This window comes from Pinus tabuliformis, chromosome 2_2, assembly GCF_031772625.1.
Source record: "Pinus tabuliformis cultivar Carrire ecotype Pingquan chromosome 2_2, CPIR1, whole genome shotgun sequence".
NCBI classification, from domain to species: Eukaryota; Viridiplantae; Streptophyta; class Pinopsida; order Pinales; family Pinaceae; genus Pinus; species Pinus tabuliformis.
Window position 1 is genome coordinate 664,990,140 of NC_142300.1, and position 24,333 is coordinate 665,014,472.

Consider the following 24,333-nt stretch of genomic DNA (forward strand, 5'->3'; position numbering starts at 1 on the left):
GCGCCTCCTGCCCAGTGCATCGCACTTTTTCCAGAAGACTTTTAGAGGCTTTCCTGGTGTCCAAATTGGGCGCAGGATAGCTCGTTGGGAAGGTATTTGAGTCTACTTTCCAACCCAACCATAATTGTTCAATTTGTAGTTCATTTGCCCTGCCAAAAATCAAATCTCCCAAGACTGGTCAAAATGTGCAAAATGAGGCTGCCTAAAGGCAGAGTGCTGTTGCAGTCAACTTTTGAAGGGCTTCCTCAACTCCAAATTGAGCTCATGATAGCTCATTCGAAATATCTTTGTGTGTAGTTACCCTTTGACTCATCGATCAAGTCATTTGGCCAACGAATCTAAGAAAAAACTTAATTTTCCCAAGGTCACTTCAAAGGTGCATCAAGTCTCCCGAGGCAACTGTATTTTTGACATTTCTCTAGAACCATGACACCTGTGTAAAAATTGAAGGAGGTTTTTCTTCCTTGGACTATTGTGGAAAAAAACCTCTCTTAGTTTTCCCAAATTCATTTTTTATTACTCAGAAACATCATTGGAGTAAAACCTATCCCGATGTGTGGAAGAGGGGATTTGTCGAAATGAAGTGAAATGAAGGGGATAAAGGGTTTCTAAATTCTTGAGAAAATTTTGGGAAGTAGGGAGGGATGCTAGGAAGTAGGGGAAAATGGAATTTCAAAGATTGAGTGAGGGGAAGGGGTCCAAAAGGGAAAAACACAGGCCTAGTCTAGAAAATTGTCAAGTTGTAGCAATAAACTAGGGTTTGTGCAAAAATGAGGAATTTGGGGGATCTCAGTGATGAGAAGTGTTTAATAAGGGACATTAAGGATAGGGTAAGGTGTATGAACATTTGGATACAAGTTTTGTTGATGATTTGACCATCCAGGAGAAATTAGCTTCAAAACCCTAGGAGAGGGAAATGAACTTTGCCTAGGCACAACTGAAGCATGAACAAGGTGTAAAATGACCAATTGGAACCTAACATGATGATGACAACCCTCTGAATGATGGTACACTCAGCTGAATGATGACATGGACCGACATTTGGACAACTTTGAAAGGGGTGAAAACAAACCCTAGACCTAATACCCAAGGACCAAATTTTACTTGAAGACTCACTGAAATGACAAAATTTGACCTTGACACCTTAAAATCACTTTGTAAGAGCATGTTTGATTACTGGAGGAAGGCTGCAAAGACTGACACAGCAGGTTCAAACCTCATAGGGAGTGGTTGAGGATGGAAGCCACTTTGAGGGAATTAAACTTCCGAAGGGGCATTTAGGCTTCATTGATCCTTGCACAATCCGGGTAACAAGCATCCCATTTTGGGTTGACCATTACTTCTTCCATCCAATAAACAGGCTAGGCCCGACCTAGGCTCAACCTAAACAAAAAAAGAAAAAGAAAAAAACAAAACAAAACAAACAAAACATGTAACAAGCAAAACATAATAAAGAAACAATATGCAATAAGAGTTTAATGACACTGATGAATGTGCCATTTTTTTAATTAAAGCAAAAAGCAAAAAGGGGACAACTACTTTTCCAATAAATCTCAACCTTAATTCTCACTATTACTAAATATTCCATGAAGTTAAATTCCAACCATCCACCTAATAATTATTGATAATTAAATTAAAATTCTAGAAACCCTATACCGAAATGCTTATTGACATAATTAATTCTAAAAACTAGATCATTTTTTTTGAATATAATAAAACATAAAATTTGTATTAATTAAGCTTGAACCAAAAAAATAAATAACATGAAATTTATATTCATTGAGCTTGAACCAAAAAAATAAATAGTATATATTTGTCTCGTACAAATCTTTTTATAACAATTCCCCATTATAACTTTTTGGCGATTTTTAATGATAGCAGTTTGGCTATTAACGTAATTTAATTCAGCATACCATGTTGTGGAAACATAATTTAATTCAACCTGCCATGTTGTGGAAACGTAATTTAATTCAACATACCACGTTGTGGAATCAAAGTTGAGATTAAATAATAATGTTCAAATTTAAAGATTTGGTTGTTGGAGCTAGAAGCTAAAAACTTTTTTAGATAGATTTTTATGTTAGTAGTTTTGAGTTACTAGTAAAGAGAGATTTTTTTTTTTAATAATAGTGAGACACCAGTGAAAATACATTTCCCAAGCATGAAAATATGGGATGGAAAATAGGTGTTTATATACACAAGTGAGAAAAACTATTATAACACAAAATCAACTCATAGTAAATTATAGGTATGCTAAGGTTGTAACTAGAAACATTGCTTTGTTTAGTCCATGAATTTGGATATCAGTGAGTGACTCAAGGGTGTTGCATTGTAGACATACAAGTTTTATAGTATACACATGATACTTACAAATAACTTTCTTTGGGTGAAAGTTTGGTTGGAGATTGAAGAAGCTCAACAAACTTAACGATACTGCATTGCAAATACAAAAATTTAATGTTATATACATGATTGCTGCATGTAGCCTCCATTGAGGAATTGTCGCTTGAAATTGTCAAGCAAGTATCAACACTGTGTTTCCCTTTGTTTTAGAGGCACTTAGATGCGTGGAGTGCATTTAGAGGCACAAACAAACTCTACTAATATTAAGCTAAATATCATTCTTATAATTAGTGAAAGTGCCATTCATCTATTTATATTATTTTTTGTTATTAAGGATAAAAGAATTGAATTGATTGATATTTTTTTTTCCAGGGAAAAAAGCAGTATTTATTATAATAATAAAAGTTTTGATCCAGTAGTTCTTAAGCCGCGCAGGGCTTAATGAAGCAGTCACAGCTCGACCCGCAGGGAGCTTTTTTACTGTTTGAGAAACTGGGAAAGTCTACCTCCCGAGAGGAGGTTGTGAATCCATTTGTTACAATAGTTCAAAAAAAACTGGAGTCTCCATATTGGAAAACAACTCCATTACAGTCAGAAAAAAGTGTCCATCAGCACTGTGTAAGAGCAAAATTTACAAAATTTGATAAACTGAAAGCCGAGAAATAAATAGCCGGAAAAAACGAGAAGTGCTATGGAGGAATATATACAGAAAGTACAATCAGAGAGAGATATAAAATCTGATATGAGCCAACAAAAACGGGGCGGAGCATATACTGAGAAAGTACTACTGATCATAAGGAGGCAAGTCTGATCTGACTGATTGCCCCTGGAAAATTTCTTCTATCGCCCAGCTGTCCGGATCCTGTAGTATACCTGCCTTAGATAACTGATCGGCTTCTTCGTTCCTTTCCCTGTAGATATGACATAATGAAAACCTGTTAAAGAGAGTCTTTAGGAATAAAATCTCTTCAACAATTGTCACTAGAATTTGATTTTGACAAGCAGCAGATCCATTGACCCAATTTATAACGTTTAGAGAGTCCCCAAATAACTGAATTGTGTTGATGTGTCTGTGTTGAAGCCAGCAAAGAAGAAGGCGCAAAGAGGATAGTTCTGCAAAATTGTTGGTTCCTGGGCCCAACCCAACTGAGGCTTTTAGGATGTGTTCTGAATTGATGTGTAAACTCAAGCCTGCGCCAGCCCTATTATTTTGAGAGGCTCCGTCGAAGAAGCCACAAGGGATGTCCTCCTGAAAAATGAGATTGTTTTGATTTATTCTGGGTTTCTTTGCTTCAGGGGGAGGCAGAGTATGATAGATGGCTGCGATATTAGAGGCGATAGCGGAAGGCGGAGTAATTTGGTCCTGGAACAGGCTCTTATTTCTCACGAGCCACACACCCCAGCAGAAGATAATCGGAAGGTTCCGCATATTCCCCTCTGAGTATGTATACCACCACTTCCTCCAGGATTCGTCTAGAGGCTCATTTCCCCAATGTGCAATGACCTTGAGAAGCCCAGTGACCTCCGCCCAGATCTGCCGTGAGAAGGGACAGGAGATGAAAAGATGATTTAAAGTTTCCTCATTATCCTTACACAGGGGGCAACGCCCTGGGCCAACTAGAAACCTAGATTGGAGGATTTCCCATGTCGGAGCCTTCTTTTTTAGAATACACCATAGGAAGAGCTTTGATTTTGCTGGGCTTTTAAGTTTCCATAATGCTTTGGACCACCATTCCGGAGCATCCCAACCTTTCTTTCCCAGAAGATAAGAGTAGCCCTCCTTTGGTGAATATCCCCCCGATTTGCTGTGAGCCCACATTAACCTATCAGGTTCCTCCTTGATCCTAACATTGGATCGTTTTAATTCTTTTATAAAACCTGTCCATTCATTCTTCCATCTGATATTTAGCCCTAATTCTTCATCATCCTTCCAGGCCTGGCCCCAAATGGAAAACTGCCCAACTCTTGCCACCTGATTTAATGAGGTGATATCTTTGGAATCAAGATGTAGAAGAAGCCCAGGAGATAAGGCGAATGCTTCGTTGCACCCGATCCAAGGGTCTCTACCGATCCTGATATGTCTACCATCTCCCACTTTCCAAGCTAAACCTTGCTCAATCACTGAGAAAGCATCCACTGTGGCCTTCCAAATTACAGATGAGTTTTTAGCCTTCTTGTTTTGACTCCGGATCCAATCTTCCAAGGGCGTTGGATCGATATACTTCCTTTTGATCACCCTTGTCCATAGATTTTCTGTGGTTATAAGCCTCCAGCCAGACTTTGCAGCTAAAGAGGTGCTGAACTCGGGAAGTCTTTTGATCCCCCAACCTCCCCATTCTTTTGATCTGGCCACTTTGTCCCAAGCCACCCACGGTAAACCAGAGAATTCCTTAGAACCAGCCCAAAGAAATCTGCAACAAATTCTCCTGATTTTCTCCATTACTCCTTTAGGAATCCAAGTTAGAGCGGCCCAGTAAACCGGAATGGCTAGCAAGACCGACTTGATGAGAGTTAGCCTACCAGCTCTGGATAGCCATCTAAAGCTCCAGTGTGATATTCTAGCTTCAATTTTTGCTATGATCCAGTTCCAATCTGCTTTTCTGTAGGCGACAGGTTTTAGCCAAAACCCCAAATATTTGAAAGGAGCATCCAAGGATTGGCTAGGAAACGGAAAAAGATCAGCTATAAGGCTCCTTTCCCTTCTGTCCACATCTGCTAAACAAACTTGTGATTTCATAGAATTTATCTGCATTCCTGTAGCTTTAAGAAAAAGATCAAAGATACATTTTATCTCCTTTAATTCACTGGAATTTCCATTTGTAAAGATCAATATGTCATCGACGAAAAGAAGATGGGTGATAAAGAGATTTATGGCTACCTCTATACCTTTTACCTTGTCCGCACTTCTGGCTTTATGGATCAGCCTGCTAAGACCTTCGGCCACAAGGAGAAACAGAAGTGGTGATAATGGGCACCCTTGTCTAAGGCCCCTCTGGCTAGAAAAGAATGAAGAAGCAGCTCCATTGACCAGAACTGCAAAGCTGACATTAGTTATGCAACCCATGATCCAACTGACAAATTGGTAGTTGAATCCCACATGAGTAAGAAGCATTCGAAGGTAGAGCCAGCTAATCCTATCAAATGCTTTGGAAAGGTCAATTTTTAGAACAGCTCCTTTCTTTTTCTTTAATTTGATACTATGGATTGTCTCCTGAGCAACCCCTATAGCTTCATGAATTTGTCTGCCATCTAGGAACCCAAATTGTTCCATAGATATGTTCCTTGACAGAATTGGAGCTAATCTGAGGGCAATGACCTTTGAAATAATCTTATAAATACAGTTGCACAAAGAAATTGGTCTGAAATCATCAAAGCTTTCTGGCTCGTTCTTCTTAGGAATGAGAGCAATAAATGTTGAATTAAATGGTCTATAAATATCTCCTTTCAATCTGGACTCCTCAACAACTTCGGATATCTCATCTCCAATTAAATCAAAGAAATGAAGAAACAATTCAATAGTCCAACCATCAGGACCTGGACTTTTGTCTTTGCCTAAAAGCTTCATGGCTGCTTCAGTTTCCGCCTTGGTGACCGGAATTGAAAGATCTTCAGATTCTTCTTCCTCAATGAATCTGGGGAAACATTGCACCGTTTTGAAGATTTCTGCTATAGTTGCTTCTCTCTGATCAGAGTATAACTTATGAAAATGTCGTTTCCCTAGTCCAGAGAGATCAGAAAAGGACTTGACCTCTCTTCCTTCTTCATTTTTAAGGCTCCAAATTGTATTTATTGATTTTCTTCCTTTTGCAAAATTATGAAAGAATTTTGTATTTTCATCCCCAGACTTAAGCCAGATTGCCCTGCTCTTGATTCTCCATTCTTCTTCCTTTTCCAGAAGAATTTTGGTTTGCTGCTTCTCCAGAAGAAGAATTCTTTCCTTGGATTCTTGAGATGAATATCCATCAGAATCCAAACTCTCCTTTTTCTTCAGATCTTCCCTAATACTGTTTAGCTCCTCATTTTGTTTCAATTTCCTATCCCTTGCCCAAGAGATTGTTGCAGATTTCATTCTTTTTAAATTTTCCATGAACAAATAGCTTTTCTCCGCTCCTGCATTGTGATCTGGGTGAATCCAAGTTTTTTTAAACAATTCACTGAAAGAGGGATCTTGAAGCCAAGCTGGATTAAATTTGAAAGGGGCGGGGGGCTTGTGAGGAGGAGAAGAAAGATCTAGAAAGATTGGGAAATGGTCGGAATTCCCAATTTCATCAACCCACTGTCTGATAAGGGGAATTTTAGCAGAAAGAGGATCTGAGAGGAGGAAGCGATCAAGCCTCTTAGCTATCCTGTCAGCACCAACTCTTCGATTCCGCCAAGTTGGCTTTAGCTTGATCGGGAGAGGATCAACTAAATTATTCGCTGAGATGAGATTGTGGAAAAATTCTGTTTGTGGATCTTCTCTCGCCATGGGTCCCCAGGCTTCGGCACGACCTAGAGAGAAATTTAGGTCACCACCCAGAATCATCACTGGAGTTTTCATAATAGATGTAGCCATCAAGGAATCCCAGAAAAATTCCCTGCCTTGACAAGGCCCATAAATATTTATAATGGAGATTGGGAACTGGAAGTCAGGGGATACTATCTCCATTCCCATTACGTTCTTCATCCCCCAAGTATTGAGAACTTTAACTCTCCCATCTTTGAACCCAATTGCTAATCCCCCCGAATGACCAAAGGCATCCATAGCGCAGAAGGACCACCCTGGAAGAAGAGCCATAAGCATAGGTTCGATCTCAGAGGCCTTCCCAAGGGTTTCTTGCAGAAGGATAACATCTACTTTAGAGTTGAGAATCCAATCTTTCAGGGCCAGTTTTTTAGGTTTGCTGGCCAAACCTCTGCAGTTCCAGGATGTAAATATCATTTGATAACTCCTTCGGGGGGATGGGCTGCTCTAAGGACCCCCTGGATGGAGAATTGTTTGCCATCTGCAATATCCATCTTTGCTTTGAGTTTTGCCTTGAATAGATCAGATTTCCGTCCTCGTTTGTTCTTGGATTTTGTCTGTGAAGGAATCAAGCCCAGCCCACCTAAAGACTCCTGAATCACTTGGATCCCACCCTGGGATCGCAGATTGTAAGGACAAGGGGTCCGAGTCACAGGAAGAGGAAGAGGGGGCCAATTTTCTTCACAGTTTATATCCAGGAGGGGCAGAGTTTCAGTTAGGGTTTCCACATTTGGCTCAGAGAAATGGTCGCCCAAATTGTCAACAATTTTTAAGTTTTTTTCAAGATAAGACAAAGAGGCAATGTTACATTTTTCATTTGAAGACACAGGAGAAATAAAAGAGGAGGGAGTCCCCGAGCACTTACCCTTCTCAGGATCGTCGGATAGGTTTGGAAGTGTTCCTTCAGCCGAGCATTTCTCTGCTTCCGGGACTTTGGCTGTTACCTCGACGGCCCCTTCCACAACGGCCTGGTCTGTACCAATTTCTGCTTCCAGATTTGTAGACTTTGCGTTTGTATTCGATGGTTCTTTCTCGGTCTCCTCTGCCTCCATATTCATTTGTTCATGTGGCTCCGGCAAGTCCTGCTCCATCCTTATGTGAGCATCGGATTGTGCATTTGCTCTATGAGCAGGAGTCCTACGAAAATGTCGCCTTCTTCTCTTATGGGGGCAATCTTTTGCTAAATGGCCGTGCTCGTGGCACCAATGGCATCTAAAAGGAAGGTATTCATAGTCTAAAAGCTGCTCATGGACATATTCGCCAAATTGAAGGTTTACCTTTTGTGCCAAACCCCCACTTGGTTTGAGCATTACAAGAAAACGCGCGGTTGCCAAATTGTTTGTTGTTAAGAAGGACATGTCTGCAGTCATGTATTCCCCCAGCCGGTTGCCGATTGTTCTGAAAACTTCCTCAGTCCATAGAAGGGAGGGTAGACCCGGAGCGCGTACCCAGACAGGAAAAGAGTCAGTACGTTCCTTGATAGCATCAAATAATGGAGACCATTTTTTGAATAGAACGGGGATGTTATCAATATGCCATAAACGCTGCAGAACCCAATCCGCCGTGTCTTTGTCTTCAAATTTGAACTTAAACCATCCTTTTGCTAGAACTTGTGCTTCGAAATTTACGGGTCTTTCTGGAGTGAAGCTTTTTTCCCCCCATTCTTGAAGAAAAACTGATGAATATGGCTTACCTCTTACTCTTCCTACCAAAGTGCAGTCAGCCACCGCAATGGCTTCTCTCATCGAAACCTCCATCCCTAGAACCAGATTCTCCGCTATTATCTGAGAACCAATAGGTCTTTTCTGTTTCCTTGTCGTGCCTCTTGGCCTTGAGCATTCCCCCCCCGGTCTTCTTCCTTCACAGTCCTCGGTATTATCGGATGTTATTTGAGCTGAGCCCAAGATGGTATCTGGTTCCCATAGGGGCGGGATCTGTCCTGAAAGAACCAGGTTGACATTTCCGGCGGACAGAGTTTCAGCCCCTTGACCATCATTTCCTGCCGGTCCGACAGCTAAGGAGGTGCCTTGGTCGCTTGGCTGAACCTCGGGGAGGCCTTGTGAATCTCGGGAGAGAGAAACCCTCGTGAGCGAACCTGGAGCGCCTGGGGGTCTAGAGTGCTCGTCGTCCGCAGGAAACCCTAGCTGTGAGATTTCTTCGAGCCCTTTAGGGTTTGGAAACCGTGGTTTCAGAGAAAGACCCTTTGGCTCCGAAGGCTTTGATGCCGCAAACGCCCTTCTCAGATCTGTCTCTATCGCTTGATGAGAAGGGCCGGTCGAAAAATCTTCTGGCTGGAGCTCTCTGTCCGGCGCCTGAACTTGGGAAAGAACCTGAAGGATCTCCGGCTGTGTAGCTGACGCCAAGCTGGGGGAATCTACTGATCCAAAATAATAGTCCACATTCTGTGAGTTGATTTCTTTGCCCCACATGGAGAGAATGTCCTCGACGTCTGGGTCCAGTGCAAGAAACTCGGAGGGCTTAACCATGGTTGTTATTAACGAAGGAGAGAGACCACCGACAGACCGAAAGAAACGGAGACTGCTAACAGCTGACAGTTGACAGTGATAAAAAAAATTGTCTTTATCGACCCTAGGAAAGACCAAAACGCGAAATAACCTCCAACTGCCAGTTGCAAAGAGCTGATGGGAAGCTTCGAGAAGGCAGCTGTGCGTAAAACTGGCCTCTGCTGTTCACCCAAGCCCTGTTCGAGGTTCAAGGATTTGACCAGGGATCGAGTTCCTTCCCCGCTGCATCCTTTCCACAATCCACTTGTTGGATTGAATTGATTGATATAATAACACACTTGAATTGATTTTTATAATAACATATATTTTTATTGTGACAATTTATATTTTTTTGTTTTTTGTTTTTTTAAAGGAAGAAATATCTTTATAGATTTTTTCTTTTTTTCTTTAGGAAGAAATATCTTTATATTCCATATGAAGAATATATAAATTTTGTACTTGAAGGAGCCTTAAGATAAGAAGGCTGGAAGTCTATTATAAATATATACTCATTATGTCAATGGGTCTTAGCTCGAGTGGTTGGGATGGTGGTTTGCCATCCCATCCACCTGGGTTCAAGTCTTCGGTGACATGGTCCATCATAGTAAGGCTGGAAGGATAGACATCCCGTTGGAGTCTGGGATCCTAGCTTCAGTTTCCGGTGGTCTCCAGATGTCTCGATCCTAGGCTGAACTATGAATTTTTGATATATGTGGCTTGCGGCCTATTGCATATATTGAGAGAGATTACTAGTTCCCTTATATAAAAAACAAAAAAGTAAATATATACTCATTATAAACTCAACATCTCACATGTAAATATTGAACCAAGATAAAAAAAAATGACAACATTTCGTCCATCCACCTAAACTACATCCACTTAATATTTTTTTATTTAAACTTACATAATTAATTACATGATTATGACTTAATAATTAAATTATATATTTTTTCATCGACTTACACTTTTCAAAAAATCTACCTATTTTTTTTCTATAATCTTTTAAGAAAAAGATTAAACCTAGTCAAACTTTAAATTATAATTATAGTAGGAACTTTTATAACATAGGGAGACTGCGGCTTTTGTCTTGTTTTTATATGTATCCGAATATTTTATTATAATATAAAATATTAAGATTATCTATTAAAATTATTTATTTCAAGCAAGTACAAAATGCTGCATCACATAATAATAATATCTTTTTTGTTAATTCAAACCAAAAACTAATTTGAAACAATTTACAGCCAAAAACCCACATAATAATAAAATAATTATTATTTTTTTAAATTCAAACCAAAAACTAAGTTGACGCAATTTACAGCCAAAACCTCACTAGAATGAAAACAATGAAAGATAGAGATATCGGAGTATTTTATTATAATATAATATTAAGATTATTTGTTTATTTTAGGTAATATAAACAGCCCCACCACATGATAAAAATTTATTCGAAATAATATTATATATATATATATATTTTTTCAGCCAAAATCTAATTTGGATTAATTTACAACGAAAAACTACTTTGAAAGAAAAGAATGAAAAGATACAGACAGCCTGTTTCCGAGGCGAGGTAGTAATTGGTCTCGGGATCGAACCACATTGAGCGAACTTTGATGGCCACTCCTACAATTAAGATCACTGAGGTATTGATTAGACAGGATATCATAATATTTTTTCTATAGATCTGTCGGTAGATCTCGTAAAGACACAGAGAAATGTGGGCCTGAGGATAGGTTGAGGACCAATGAAGCAAACAATTGGGTAACCTTTCATAGTCGATTATCTGCTGCTTCCCTCGAAGCTTGAAATGCAGTTTTAACCAAACAAAACCATACGTCTGGTCCGCAAACACAGGTGAGATTAATGACAAAGCTTCTGTAAATCAAAATTTCCGCGAAATTCTGTGTGATTCTTAGGTATTTGATCTTCTCTTATTTCCATTACCAATTAATTATCTGAGAAAAACATTTTGAGAGTTCGATCTTCAACTTATTTAAATCATAAAAATAAGAATTTCGGACGGCATGGAAAATATTGGGGTTCGATCTTTGAATTTTTATGAATACCGGAGCTATAGCTTGTTTTGTTTAAAATTTCCCTGATTGCAACCCAGGGTTTGAAATTCAATATCTCTATACCGCGTATTTAAATATGATTCGTCTGTCCTGCCGTTCTGTTTGACAGAATACTTATTTTCTATCTGAAAGTTTATGTTACAAGTTTTGACCTTGCGATCTTCGTCTGTTAAGAAGTATGCCCCTCCTTTTCTGGATGGACCTCCGTGATCCGGCGAGTTTGATGTGCTGAAGTCTAAAAGTTGATTTCGATCCTTGGCCATATGAGCTAAACTTGTTGAATTCGTCTTGTTGGTGTTGAATGAGTAGTAGACAAAATGAAGGGAAGAGGATCTCAGTCTCGCAGTATAATGCTTCGCGCTCGCATATCGACTATTATGCTCTCCATGGCTGCAGTTATGGCTGCCATTTACGTTGCTGGACGGTATGTTTTTATTGGGGAATTCAATAGAAAATATGATATATCTGGAGGATTGTCTTTTTGTTTTTTTCTTTTCGTTTGTCATTGGAGCTGTTATGTGGCGTATTGTCATAAGGAGCGGTGATTTAGCTTAGCATGATCAGCTGTGTTAAACTCACTTTATAAGGGCCATTAATGTGATGAGAGCTTGTGCTTATCAGTTTGTGGCAGGAGTCAGAGGGTAGGATTTATCTTTCTAAAGAACTTGACAGAAGAACTGGTCAGGTAAATTTGCCATGTCAATTTTTATTTTTTCCTAATGTTCCATTTAAAAAAATAAATAAAAAATATTGTTAAATTCCATTTGCCCAATTTTTATATTATAAATTTGTTTTATTTTTATTTATAAATATTGCCAAATATTAAAGACTAATCGCCAAGATAAATTTCCATCCTTAAATTGCCCCTCAAGAATACAACTTATATTTCTTCAAGCACAAAAAAATACACCATACAACTTTGCATTACTGGGTCACAGCATAGGTATGCAAGCTTCCCCTGCCAACATCGGCAAGAAAAGCCAACATATTTGCTTTAGCACCCATTGTATCTGGAGAGTCCCAACTCTTTTCTAAAAGTGCCTATCTCAGCAGTGAGCACAATACTAAATTGCTTAATCTGATTTGTAATCCGACAATTCAACTAGGTGCAGTTTTATTGAATCTTCACTAAAGTTTGCCTGGTATTGCCTTTTCCACTTGAAGGAGATGCCAGATAATTGCATGTGGTCCCATGTGCTTTTCCCTACCTGTTTAATCATCCACTTATCACCAAGTATAGCTCATGGGTCCTGCCAATGAAGGCTGGTGATGAAGAGTGAGTAGTACTCATATGCTATCCAGTCCCAGAATCTTTGTGCTGCCTTACATTCCCACACCTAGTGCTTAAGGGGCAGTCTATTCATGTAGCATTCTTCCCTCCCTCGCTGGAATCCAGTGACCTAACAATTTAAATTTCTGGCCAATCCAGAACTACAGTTGATTTTCTGAGCATTTGGGTTGCTTTAAAATGCCAGGGTTCTGAAACTCATGGAACTTTGATTGTGTGAAACTCAGGCTACCCCTGAAAATCTGGCCGGATTCAGGCCCATTTTTTTGGCTTGAAAAGCGGGTCTGTTTGTTACAAGTTTAGCCTATGCTTAGTTGTCAGGTTTGACAAATTACACCGTTACCATCTGTAGAACTAGAGTGGTGGAGTCTATCTTTGACCGCATCTTGACCGCAAGATTGTTTCTGAGGGCAAGCAATTTAATTTCTCTAGATATTGCACATTATTTATTCTTCCGACTATGATGTTTCTCCTTTTGCTCAAGAAGGCATGGAAGTAGAGATCGAGATCAATTCTGTCAAATGTTCAGTTTCCCAGGCTATACCGACATTTCCACTAAATTAATGGGTTTTTCTGTCAGTATGATCCCCTGGTGCTTGAACTTCAGGTTTTACTGGATACTGGTTACTAACCACCTACGCTGCCTTTGGTTGATTTCCATTGCAGGTTGGGAATCATTATTGAAAAACAAATGTTACAGATAAAACATTCTATGCATGATTAGAAACACGATATAAAGATCAGCAATTCGTTGCTTTGGAGTTTCTTAATTTAATAAATAGTTATTAATCGCCTTTAAGTCAAGGTTGGTTGTCATGTTAACTGGGTGTAATGCTCTGATTTTAGGGACAACCAGCTATATCTGTGGATGATACGCTTAAAATTTTAGGCTGCAGGTACGTTTGAAGAATTTTGTATTAATCTTTCATGGACTTAAGCAGCATGTCTCTCAAGGGGCTTTCTTTCGTCTGAATTTTTGCAGCACTGTTATGTTGTAGGTAAATTTACGAGTTTGATGTGCTTAAAATATTTTGTTGACTTTTCTTCTTACAGGGAGCAAAAGAACAGATTAGCAGCACTAGAGATGGAGTTAGCTGCAGCCAGGAAGCAAGGTTTTGTTCCAAAGCACTCAATGGTTGAGAATGGTACAACTACAAGCAGAAGGTTGATGGCTGTGATAGGAATCATGACAGAGTTTGGTCATAGGTCCAACAGAGACTCAATAAGGAAGTCATGGATGCCAACTGGTAGTTTTTCTCTTCCCATTGTCTTAATGTGTTTTATTATGATATCATCTTTATTTCAATAAAAGCATTTTCCTGCAATAAATTTTATCTCAAGAAGTATAAGCGACCATCTCAGGAAGGAGGCACTGCCTATAGTCTGTTATTTGTCAGGGAATGCAGGATGTAATCTTTCCTATTCATTTACAGCAGGGAGGGTTACGCCACACTTTTATCTTATCCTCAATTACAATAAATTAAATTCGTTTGCTTCACCTCACTCCAACACATTTACAGCAGAAACTGAGGATCACCCAATGAGGTATTTCCCGCTGACCTTAAAATGGAGTGATATGAACCAACTTGTACTTGGTGCTCTCTTCAGGCGATGCTTTAGGCCCTCATAAACGAACCATTTGTGGAATGGTTTGAACTTTGAAGTTTAGGAGAGACTTGTATCCGCAACAGCATATGTCTAAAATCTATACAATAACTGAGACCAAGATCAATGATAATGAAAGATCCAGATTCTGCAATTGCTGCCTTTTGCATTGTGCTTGTTTGAACTTTGGATTATATTGTCAATCTCGTCTTACTGCACCTAGAAGTCATTGTTTATGTATAACTATGCAAGTCGTGCACACAAATAACTAACATATTTTTGAATCACTACATTGTCATGTGCAATGAACCTTGGTCAAATTTGTTGGATATCTCAATGTTTTGCACATTCCATTGCATTCTTGTCATGGCCATGCACCATACTAAACTCCGACTAAGTTGTGGTGACTGTTGCTTACCAAAATTGGATGCCATCTTGCACCTGAATTCGACAATGATGTCAAATATAAATTACTAATTTCCCGAGTGGCAAAATTGGAAGGACACTGAAACAAATTGTACAGGCAACACTTCGACCATGGAACATTGGAGGATTTTAGAATTGAGGCTTCTGTGATTTGAGCTGAGTTGAGATTCCTCTTTGGGATCCATCGCATTGAAATTATTTGTGCAGATGTTTTGAACCATCAAGTGTGGTTCATCTTCAGGACAAAAGAATGAACCACACTTGATTCAAAATGTGGGCATAAATAATTTCAATGTGATGGATCCGGAAGAGGAATCTCAGCATGAGAGGATATTTTGGTGATCACATACAATGACATTCTTTCTTCAAAATAGAACATGTGCAATTATCTCCAGATGGTTATTGCTAAAACATGCCATTTCATGCCAACATTGTGATAAAATCTCCACATGTTCAATCATCTCCTTGTGCTATACCAACAATGTGATGACACTGTTGAATGGGGTTAGAGAGCAAGGGTTCTGTCTAGTACATGAGGCCTAGGACCTAGACTAGCAGAGGGACCCACAGATTTCCACCTTGTAGTTTTTTATTATTTCCTATTTACTGACTTAGGAAAAATTGTTTTTTCCTAAAATCAATTTATAATTTGATCTCAGCCTAATATTAAAAAGTATTCTCAACCTTGTGAGTGCTTTGTGGGGCCCAAGTCGAATTATAAGGGGAGATAAGGCAGCTGGTGGAGTCAGTTTATTGAAGGCATAATAAGTGTTGCGTGTTCTCTTCAGCAATTGCAGCCAGCGAGTTCAGCTCCAGGGTTTCACTTCTAGCGCAAAGGACCAGAGGAAAAGAGGCTGTACAACCCTAGGATTTTGTAGTCCACCATTTCCTTGAGCAGACCAAGTGTATTTGCATAAAGGCCCATTCAGTAAGCTGTATGAATCTATATGGATTTCGTACCGTGTGCAAGATGAGCAGGCCAAGAGGGCTAAACCGAGTCCAGATTGGACATTGAGGGGTTTTCGGAGGTTGCTGAGTGGGGAAGTTTTCCCTCATCCTTGTAATTTTTCTTGAAAAGAGCAACTGCTGAAGAATTAATGAAGAACACACACTTTGCAGGTTTTACTAAGTTGGGGTTTCTTAGGTAATTTCTGGTGTTATATGCTTTTGATGTGCTTGTGTCTTCAAAGCTTATTTTCTGCTGCAAATGTTCAGTTAGAATATTCAATATATTTAGTGAATGCATATGAAAGTTCAATTCCAGTTTCTTTCACTTTAGAAAATTCATTAAATTAGATGTTGGGTATTTAAAATCTAACATGGTATCAGAACTCAGAGTCTGATTGAAGACCAGAAGCATGTTTATTTCTTCAGGAGCAGGTCAAAGGCAACAAAGGCACAATTTATCATTTAGGACCAACGCTAGGGTTTTCTTGAAGCAACTCTGTGCTAGGGTTTTTGAGCAGTTCAAACAACAACATGTCATATTTGGCTTTGAGATTCGAGGATCGTCTAGATGGGGCCTCAAATTTTTGTTCTTGGAGGGAAAGGATCGGTGTAGTGTTGGAGGAGCAAGGAGTTTGGGAGTTTGTGGACAGTCTAACAACCCAACCAACTGACCCTCAGCAGCAGGCTTAGCACAACAAGAAAGATGCAAAAGCTAGAAGAATTATCCTTGAAGGAGTCAAGGACCACATCATATCTCACCAGTTTGGGAAGAAGATCGCTCAGGCCATGTGGGTAACCATTATAGGATTGTACCAGGGTTCGAGTGCAGGTAGGAAATTGGTACTCAGAGACAAACTCAGAAACATTAGGATGGCGAAGTCTGAGTTCATGGCCTCCTACCTTACCAGATTAACTCAAGTGAGGGACGAGGTAGTAGGAGTTGGGGAGACAGTCTCGGATAGAGACCTTGTCAGTTTTGTAATGTTGGGTTTTTCCAAGTCATGGGAAAGCATAACTCATGCAGTGAGTGGTAGAGAGAAGCTTACAGATTTGGAAGTAGACTAGATCTGGGTCTCATGTCAAGACAAAGGAAGAGGAAAAATTTACCGTAGTTGGTAAAAGGGGCAAGGCCAAGAGCAAGAAGGGTGCAGGAGGGGTTGACTCCAGCTCCAAAGGCGAGAATAAGAAGAAAAATGTTAGCAATATAAAGTGCTTCTCGTGTCATTAGTGTGTGCACTACTACACCAAGTGCCTGAACAGGAAGAAAGGGTCTAAGAAGGACCAAATGGTAGCATCAATGAAGGTGCAATTCTCTTCTCACTTTGAGAGGGAGTTCTCGCTCATAGTTTGCATGGCAAGCTCAGTGGCTAGTAGTATGTGGTATATTGATAGTGGAGCATCTTGTCATATGACCGAGAACAGGGAGTATTTCAGCCAGTTGACCGAAAAGGATATGCAGTTTCACAAAGAGATGGGAGATGATGGCAGGTACTTAGCCAAGGGCGTGGGAATTATCAAGTTTGAGAGGGAGTCGAAGAACCTTCTCTACCTCAAAGATGCCCTCTATGTCCTAGGTTTGAAGAAAAATCTTGTTTCAGTCTCCATCCTAGAAAACAAGGGTTTTGAGGTTTATCTTTAGCAGAGGAAAGACAATCAAGCCTTCCAACTTTGCAGCAACCAAGCGGATTGGAGTTAGGGTGAAGAACCTCTACAGGTTTCAGTTTGAAACAATTGCAACGTTGAGCAGCAGAGGAGTCTGTGAGTAGAGTCGTGACCATGGGGAGCTTTAGCGTAGGTGTATGGGTCACTTACACCATAGAGCTCTGAAGAATCTCAGGGAGATTGCCACAGTGCAGTGTAGACCAATGTGACATGTGCAATGGTTGCACGCTTGTCAAGTATGCCAAGGCATCCTTCCCCAACAGAGACAACATGGCCAAGAGCATCTTGGAGTTGGTTCATTCGGATGTCTGCGGTTCATTTTCCTCTCCATCCCTTATGGGATATAGATACTATGTTACTTTCATTGATGACCACTGGAGAAAGACTTGGATCTTCTTCATGAAGAAGAAAGATGAAGCCTTCTCAAAGTTTGTGGAGTTCAAAGCCTTGGTGGAGAACCAAACCGACAAAAAGATCAAGGCGTTGAGGTTAGATAACAGTGGGGAGTGCATCTCCAATGTATTCAGGGATTTGTATGCCAAGCAGGGCATAAGGATACAACTAAGCACTTGATATAACCCTCGACGAAATGGGGTGGTTGAGTGTAAGAACCAGAGGATGGTTGGAAAGACTAAGGCCATTTTACATTACTAGGGGCTACCAATGTTCCTTTGGGCAGAGGGATGCAACACTGCAGTCTTTTTGCAGAACAAGAACCCACATAGGGTGCTTAATCTGGATTGGATCATCATATTGTTTGTATCCATCTCGATGCGTTTAGAGTGGAAAAAGTGGAAGAATCAACTCATGGGACTGTTTTTATTGGTGGGACCCAGTTTGGCAAAAGTGTGTTTTGAGGCATCAATTGATGCTTTTTGTGGGTAAAACTCTGCCGCTTTAGTGCCACACCTTTTCATGCTATTCTACACATAAATACCTTTCCAACGACGCAAGAATCGTGACAATCAGAGTCTGTATGCGAAGTATGGCACACAAAAGTTGACCTTCTTGTTTTTACCACCATAATTCGAGAGGATGCCACGTCAACCCATAATGTTCATGGAAAAGGGGCTAGCCATGTGATTATGATGTAGAAGGCTCTAGAAGAATCTATATTGTAACTCTGGTTAAGAGTTGAGGTAGTAAAACCTAACCACTAGGAGGAAAAAGGATTGCATTCTTTCTAGTGCATTTGTTCCATAGCTAAGCAAGAAATAGTCGAGAGGGATAAGAGATAGAGCACACAGAGAAGACTTGAGCACTGTAGCAGCCCATGGGCCATGGGCCATACTTCTTTGTACTCAGAGCCATATTTCCATTTACAGAAAGAGAGCAGAGCGACCTCACCTTCTTGCTAGATTTTTCTCTTGAAAGGGTTTCCAAGAGCATATCTTGTGTCAAACGTGTGTGTGTCTGTTTGAGCTTTTATTTTGTCGTTCTCTATTTTTCTGCATAATTTTAATTTTCATGCATGCATGCACTATTAACAGTAAATCTACAAAATATTACCTTTAAATTGTTGTGGATATTCCACTGGATAGTTTGTCACAATAGATATGATAAAATTATATTTAAAAATTTGAAATTCTACACTATTACAGTTTTATTAGATTTTTGGATCTATAGATTTATTGTTAATAGTGCATGCACATGAATTAAAATTACGCAGAAAATAGAGAATGACAAAATAAAAGCTCACACACACATTTGACACAAGATATGCTCTTGGAAGCCCTTTCAGGAGAAAGACCCAGCGGGAAGGTGAGTTTGCACCGCTCTTTCTCGCTCTGAATGGAAATATGGCTGTGAGTACAAAGAAGTATGTCTTGTGGCCATGGGCTGCTACAGTGCTCAAGTCCTCTCTCTGTGTGCTCTATCTCCTATCACTCTTGGCTTCTTTTTTGCTCAGCTATGGAATAAATGCACTCGAAAGAATGGAATCCCTTTTCTTCGTAGTGGCCCAGCTATAACACAACTCGATAGCCTCCTAGTGGTTAGGCTTGAGTACCTCAACTCTTAACCAAAGTTACAATATAGACTCTTCTAGAGTCTTCTACATCATAATCATGTGGCTAGCCCCTTTTCCATGAATATTGGGGGTTGACGTGGCATTCTCTCGAACTATGGTGGTGAAAATAGGAAGGTCAACTTCTGAGTGGCTTAACTTTCGCATACGGACTCCGATTGACACGATTCTTGCGTCGTTGGAAAGGTTTTTATGTGTAGAATACAATGAAAAGATGTGGCGCTAATGTGGTAAAGTTGTACCCCCAAAAAACGTCATTTGATGCCTCCAAATGCTTCCAGAAAGTTTCTGACCCTATTTTGCCAAACTGGGTCCCGCCGATAAAAACGATCCCATGAGTGGATGTTAATTTTAGACTTAACATGTTCTTTGCTTAGGTTAGTTAATTCATTTATCCATTAGCCCATTATTAATTCCATTAATCGTTAGCAATCACATTAACCATTATCATATGACAGTAATTGATGAAACAAAATGTAGAAGACAAGCCAAAACAAGAGGACACCAGTTTTGGCGGATGCCTGGGAAAAACCCTTAGATCAATTCTTCTTATGTTCAACAGAGAGAGAGAGAGAGAGTACAATAAAGTCAAAATTGACTTGCCAAATGATGATCAAAGCAACCTTGTCAAATCTGTCATTTTCTGCAGTAGTCAACAACAGTTGAGTTCTGCCCTAACTAGAAAGTCAATGATGGTCAACGCAGTAGCGTATCATCCTTTATGCAGCTCGGTCAAAGGCAGTCAAACTCAGCCTTCTGAAGTGGTCAAAGTCAACCCAAAACAGTCACTAAATCAACAACCAAACTTGGTTAAATTTTGCACTTGATGTTTGCGGTCAACTTTGGGGTTGGCCTCGGCCAATGTGCCTAGAATGCCTTGGTTCCTGTGCCAATCAATGTGGCCTTCCAAAATCGAATTTCTAGCATGAAAACTGTTAAAATTGGCAACTAGGGCCAAACTCCACATGGGTCATGTTATTTATAACAGCTGATATTTTTCTTGGATTCCTCTCTTCGATAGGTGTAGGATTGATCTAATTATCAGATTCCGACATGTACAAAATGAAGTTATGAATTTATTTTCATTATGGACAAATTGTCAAGGTTGGCCAACAGACTTATGTAGGCTCAGAAGCCCAACAATCACGTCCATTCATCCTCAACGTTTCCTATAAATTCATGATGCTTGAGCCTCATTTGGACATCACTCGTTCACTCACATCTCTTTCTCTCCTCATCTGATTGGGTATGCATTTTCTGGGCAGCTTTCTCTCTCACACGTGCGAAGGAAAGGAGGACGATTTTCTGTTTTAGGCGTTGACCAGTTTGACTGAATTTCAGAGGCTGTTTTCTTGGGCTGCGTTGCCAGTGTTGACCTTCCTTGACTGCGGATTTGGGTGAGGAATTTTTGTTTGGGCAAGCCCGCAATTTTGGGCACGAAAACTGAGGCTATTTGACCTCTGTTTTGACCAACATTCATTGTACTAGGGCTGGCCGCAGGGCTGACTTTTGTTGACCATTTTTGACTAGACTTTTTTGGACTGTTTTGGGCTGATTAGACTTACTGGTGGAGGCCAAATTTGGCTGGGTTTGACCAAGCTAAATTGAGGGTCAAATCTGCCCTGTTGACCAGTGTTGAATTTTCTGGTTAGGGCTCTTTTGCAGCTGTCATAAATTATCAGATTTGTAAATTGTACTCTCTCTCTGTTGAACTATTGAAGAATATAAGAAGAATTGATCAAGGGTTTCCCCACATTGGGGTTTATCCCTGGCTGGTGCCACATCTTGTGTCCTCTTGTCTTGGCTTGTCTTCTACTGTTTATGTTTATGTTTTATCTGCATTTTACTATCATGTTGATGTGATTGCTAATCTAAATATTGATACTGGGTTAATAAAGAAATTCAAGTAAAATTGCTCTAAAGCATAGAACATACCATTGTTGCCTAAAATTAACAAAATCCCCCAATCAAAGGAGGTCAATATAACCCTGGTCAATGCTGGTCAAACCGACAACAGTTCTTGAAATTTGCGGCTCTGTAATCTTCCCTGAAATTCATCCTCCTTGCCACACGTGTGAGAGAAAAGATATGCCCAATAATCTGTGCAAACCAATCAAAGAAAGAGAGAGAAGAATGTGTGTGATGATTGATGCCAAATGAGGTTTGAGGTCTCTCGTATTTATACAAGTCGTTGAGGGTGAAGTGATATGTCTATTGGGATTCATGAGCCTACATGATGATGTGGCCGACCTTGACAATTTGCACATGTGTGGGCATAAATTCAAAAACACATTTCTGCTTATCCAAAATTGATGATCTTTAGGTCAATTTTGGTCCTGTCGAAAAGAGGAATTCAATGCAATAATCATCTCCATCAAATGAGCTTTCTAAAGTGGAATTTGACCCTAGTTGCCAATTTTAACACTCCCTCCCAACTAGGGAGAATTCCACCTGCCAATCCATCCATCATCATGCCATCCTGTCATCATTTACCGTCTTTGCATCTCATCTCAACTCTGTTGAACAGTGATGTAATAATAAAGAAGAATCAATCAAGAGTGAGTTACAAGACCTTGCCACCTCCACTGACAAAAGTCCGTCCAGGGTTAGAATCCCAATCAAACTTGATCCCATATCAAGTTGTTGAACATCATACATCCTAGACATAGGGAGTCTGACAGTTTACAATGCGTCCATATGTAGTGCTATGGTCCCTATCCTCTTTTCCCAACTCATTGGCCAGATGAGAGGTACTTACCATGTGTCCCAGACTACATGGGTAGGATGATGCTTGGGCAACAACAGGGAAAGAATAAATCACATCTTGCTCACAACCACACGTAGGGAAAGGATAAACCACATCCTACGCACATGCAAACCATCGATATTAGGGAAAGGATGAACCACATCCTACATGCATGCCAACCAACAATTGTAGGAAGGATCCTACACGTGGGGAAATGATGAACCATGTCCCACCCACATGTCAACCATCGATCGTAGGGAATGGACATCCTACATGTGGGGAAAGAATGAACCACGTTCCACCAACATGTACACATGTGACAACCGACAGATGCCTATATGCATCTCTCACTGGGGTATTCGCAGGAGAAGGTGAACCACTCATCCTGTTCATGTGCCACAGGGGAAGGTGAACCACTCATCTTGCTCATGTGCCACAGGAGAAGGTGAACCACTCATCCTGTGCATATATCGTCAATCATATGGGAAGGTGAACCACTCATCTTATGCATATATCATCAATTGTACGGGGAGGTGAACCACTCACCCTACACACGTGTCATCATTCTTAGGGGAAGGTGAACCACTCACCCTACACACATGTCAACCATCATGGGGTATCACAGGGGAAGGTGAACCACTCACCCTGTACATAACGCACCTATAGGGGAAGGTGAACCACTCACCCTATGGTCGCTCATAGCTCCAAGAAGTACCCCAAGCCCCTAGGAGCTCCCTGAGCTCAATGTCCAACTCAAGCATGACCCTCATCATTCATGGGAGGGGCCTTCCATGACTCACAGGCTCTGTCTGGACTCTGAAGAAAGATAATCTTGACCTTACTAAGAGGCTATGGTAGTAATTTTCTCATCCAACCTACAATGATGGTGTTAGTTTTTGTAGTATCAGATGTGTTCTAGCCACGAAATTTTATGGAGAGGCTAGAATACATGAAATCTCCAAAACCCAAAGATCGCTTATGGAAATTCCCCCTAAAATGATTTAATTATATTATTAATCAGTTTTTAAATATTTCTTAATTCTTGTTGGAATTTCTAAGCTTAACTGTTAGAAATCCTTCATGTACTTTTTGATTTATTTCTGCTTATTTGTTTTGATTAATTAACAAGTTATTTACCATGTAAATATTGAAAATAAATACAAGTACATGCTCAACACATTATAGATCATCAACTGAAGGAAACAAAACAAGCACACAAGTGGCATTGTTTTTTTTGGACCAATGTCCCTGGAAAAACCCAATGCGGGAAAATCAGTGCAGCTATCTGAGGGTTTTAATTATTAATCAGTTTCAAAATACAATCTAGGTGCCAAAACCGGCTCACCCAACAGAGAATAATCTTGGCAGTGGTACCTCTCAGTCGGAGACAAATGTTTCGGCTAAAACCCCGGATAAACACTCCGACCGCTCCTAGCTCCAATCTGCCCCACGAAAACCCCAGCATCAGCCTCCAGGGATTGCGTCAACGCTTTCTGGCCCAGCGTCTCCCCAGCGTCACCCTAGCTCGCCTTGCGTCAACCTCTGGAGGCACTACGTCAACCCTTAGAGCCTTTGCGTCACCCACGCTGGCTCTTTGAGGCACTGTGCAACTCCTGGCTGCTTCTGTGTGAGCCCTGGTTGGCTTTGCGTGAACCTCTGGCTGGCTTTGTGTCCCTCTCTCCCGGCTTCTGCGCTTGTCCTCTTGGTACTATCTCTGCCTCTCTGCTTTTGTATTCACTACCCCTCAGCTGCAACTCTGATCACTCTTTCGACTTCCTCAACAAACCCTGCCCCAGAAAATCGAAATCTTGATCAACTCGGTGTATCCTCCAAGTGACCCTCAAGCCTCCTCTTATACTTTTCTCGTTGACAATTCAATGACCGAGATTAAGTCCCCAATCAACGGCTAAGATTAACTCTGGTTTGATCCATGACTTTTGGACTATTCTAACACAGTTTTATATTAATTCACATTAATATTTTATTTTCTCTAAGTTTACACTTAGGGACTCCATTAAAAATATTAATTATTTTAATATCTCCCAAATTGTTTAGAATCTGCCCAAACCATTTCTGGATACTGTAGATCTCATGTGCTTTAGCCTCTCCACCAATTTTCGTGGCTAGAGCACATCCAATGCTACCCCAAATCAACAATTCTAAACTGAGGGACTATGGTTAATTAATCAGTATTAATTAAGTC

At 40.3% G+C, this 24,333-nt stretch overlaps 2 protein-coding genes across 3 annotated transcripts in view; one reads left to right on the forward strand and one right to left on the reverse strand.

Annotated features, from left to right (window-relative positions):
* Positions 1–2,807: 2,807 nt before the first annotated feature.
* On the reverse strand, positions 2,808–9,570 carry LOC149194369 (uncharacterized). Its single transcript, XM_089405073.1, has 2 exons — positions 7,713–9,570; positions 2,808–3,254 (listed from the first exon to the last, which is right to left on the reverse strand). The coding sequence occupies exons 1-2, from the start codon at positions 9,331–9,333 to the stop codon at positions 3,184–3,186; spliced, it is 1,692 nt and encodes a 563-aa protein (XP_089261199.1). The 5' UTR covers positions 9,334–9,570; the 3' UTR covers positions 2,808–3,183.
* Positions 9,571–10,859: 1,289 nt separating this feature from the next.
* Positions 10,860–24,333, forward strand: part of LOC149194370 (Galactosyltransferase family protein) — a 148,649-nt gene continuing 135,175 nt past the window's right edge. The window contains exons 1-5 of one of the 2 annotated variants that reach the window (XM_089405075.1): positions 10,860–11,270; positions 11,739–11,853; positions 12,051–12,114; positions 13,564–13,613; positions 13,771–13,964. In XM_089405075.1, the coding sequence (XP_089261201.1) occupies positions 11,747–11,853; positions 12,051–12,114; positions 13,564–13,613; positions 13,771–13,964 (415 nt within the window). In that variant the 5' untranslated portion in view covers positions 10,860–11,270; positions 11,739–11,746. The remainder of the gene's footprint in view (positions 11,271–11,738; positions 11,854–12,050; positions 12,115–13,563; positions 13,614–13,770; positions 13,965–24,333) is intronic. The other variant, XM_089405074.1, reaches the window with a different exon arrangement.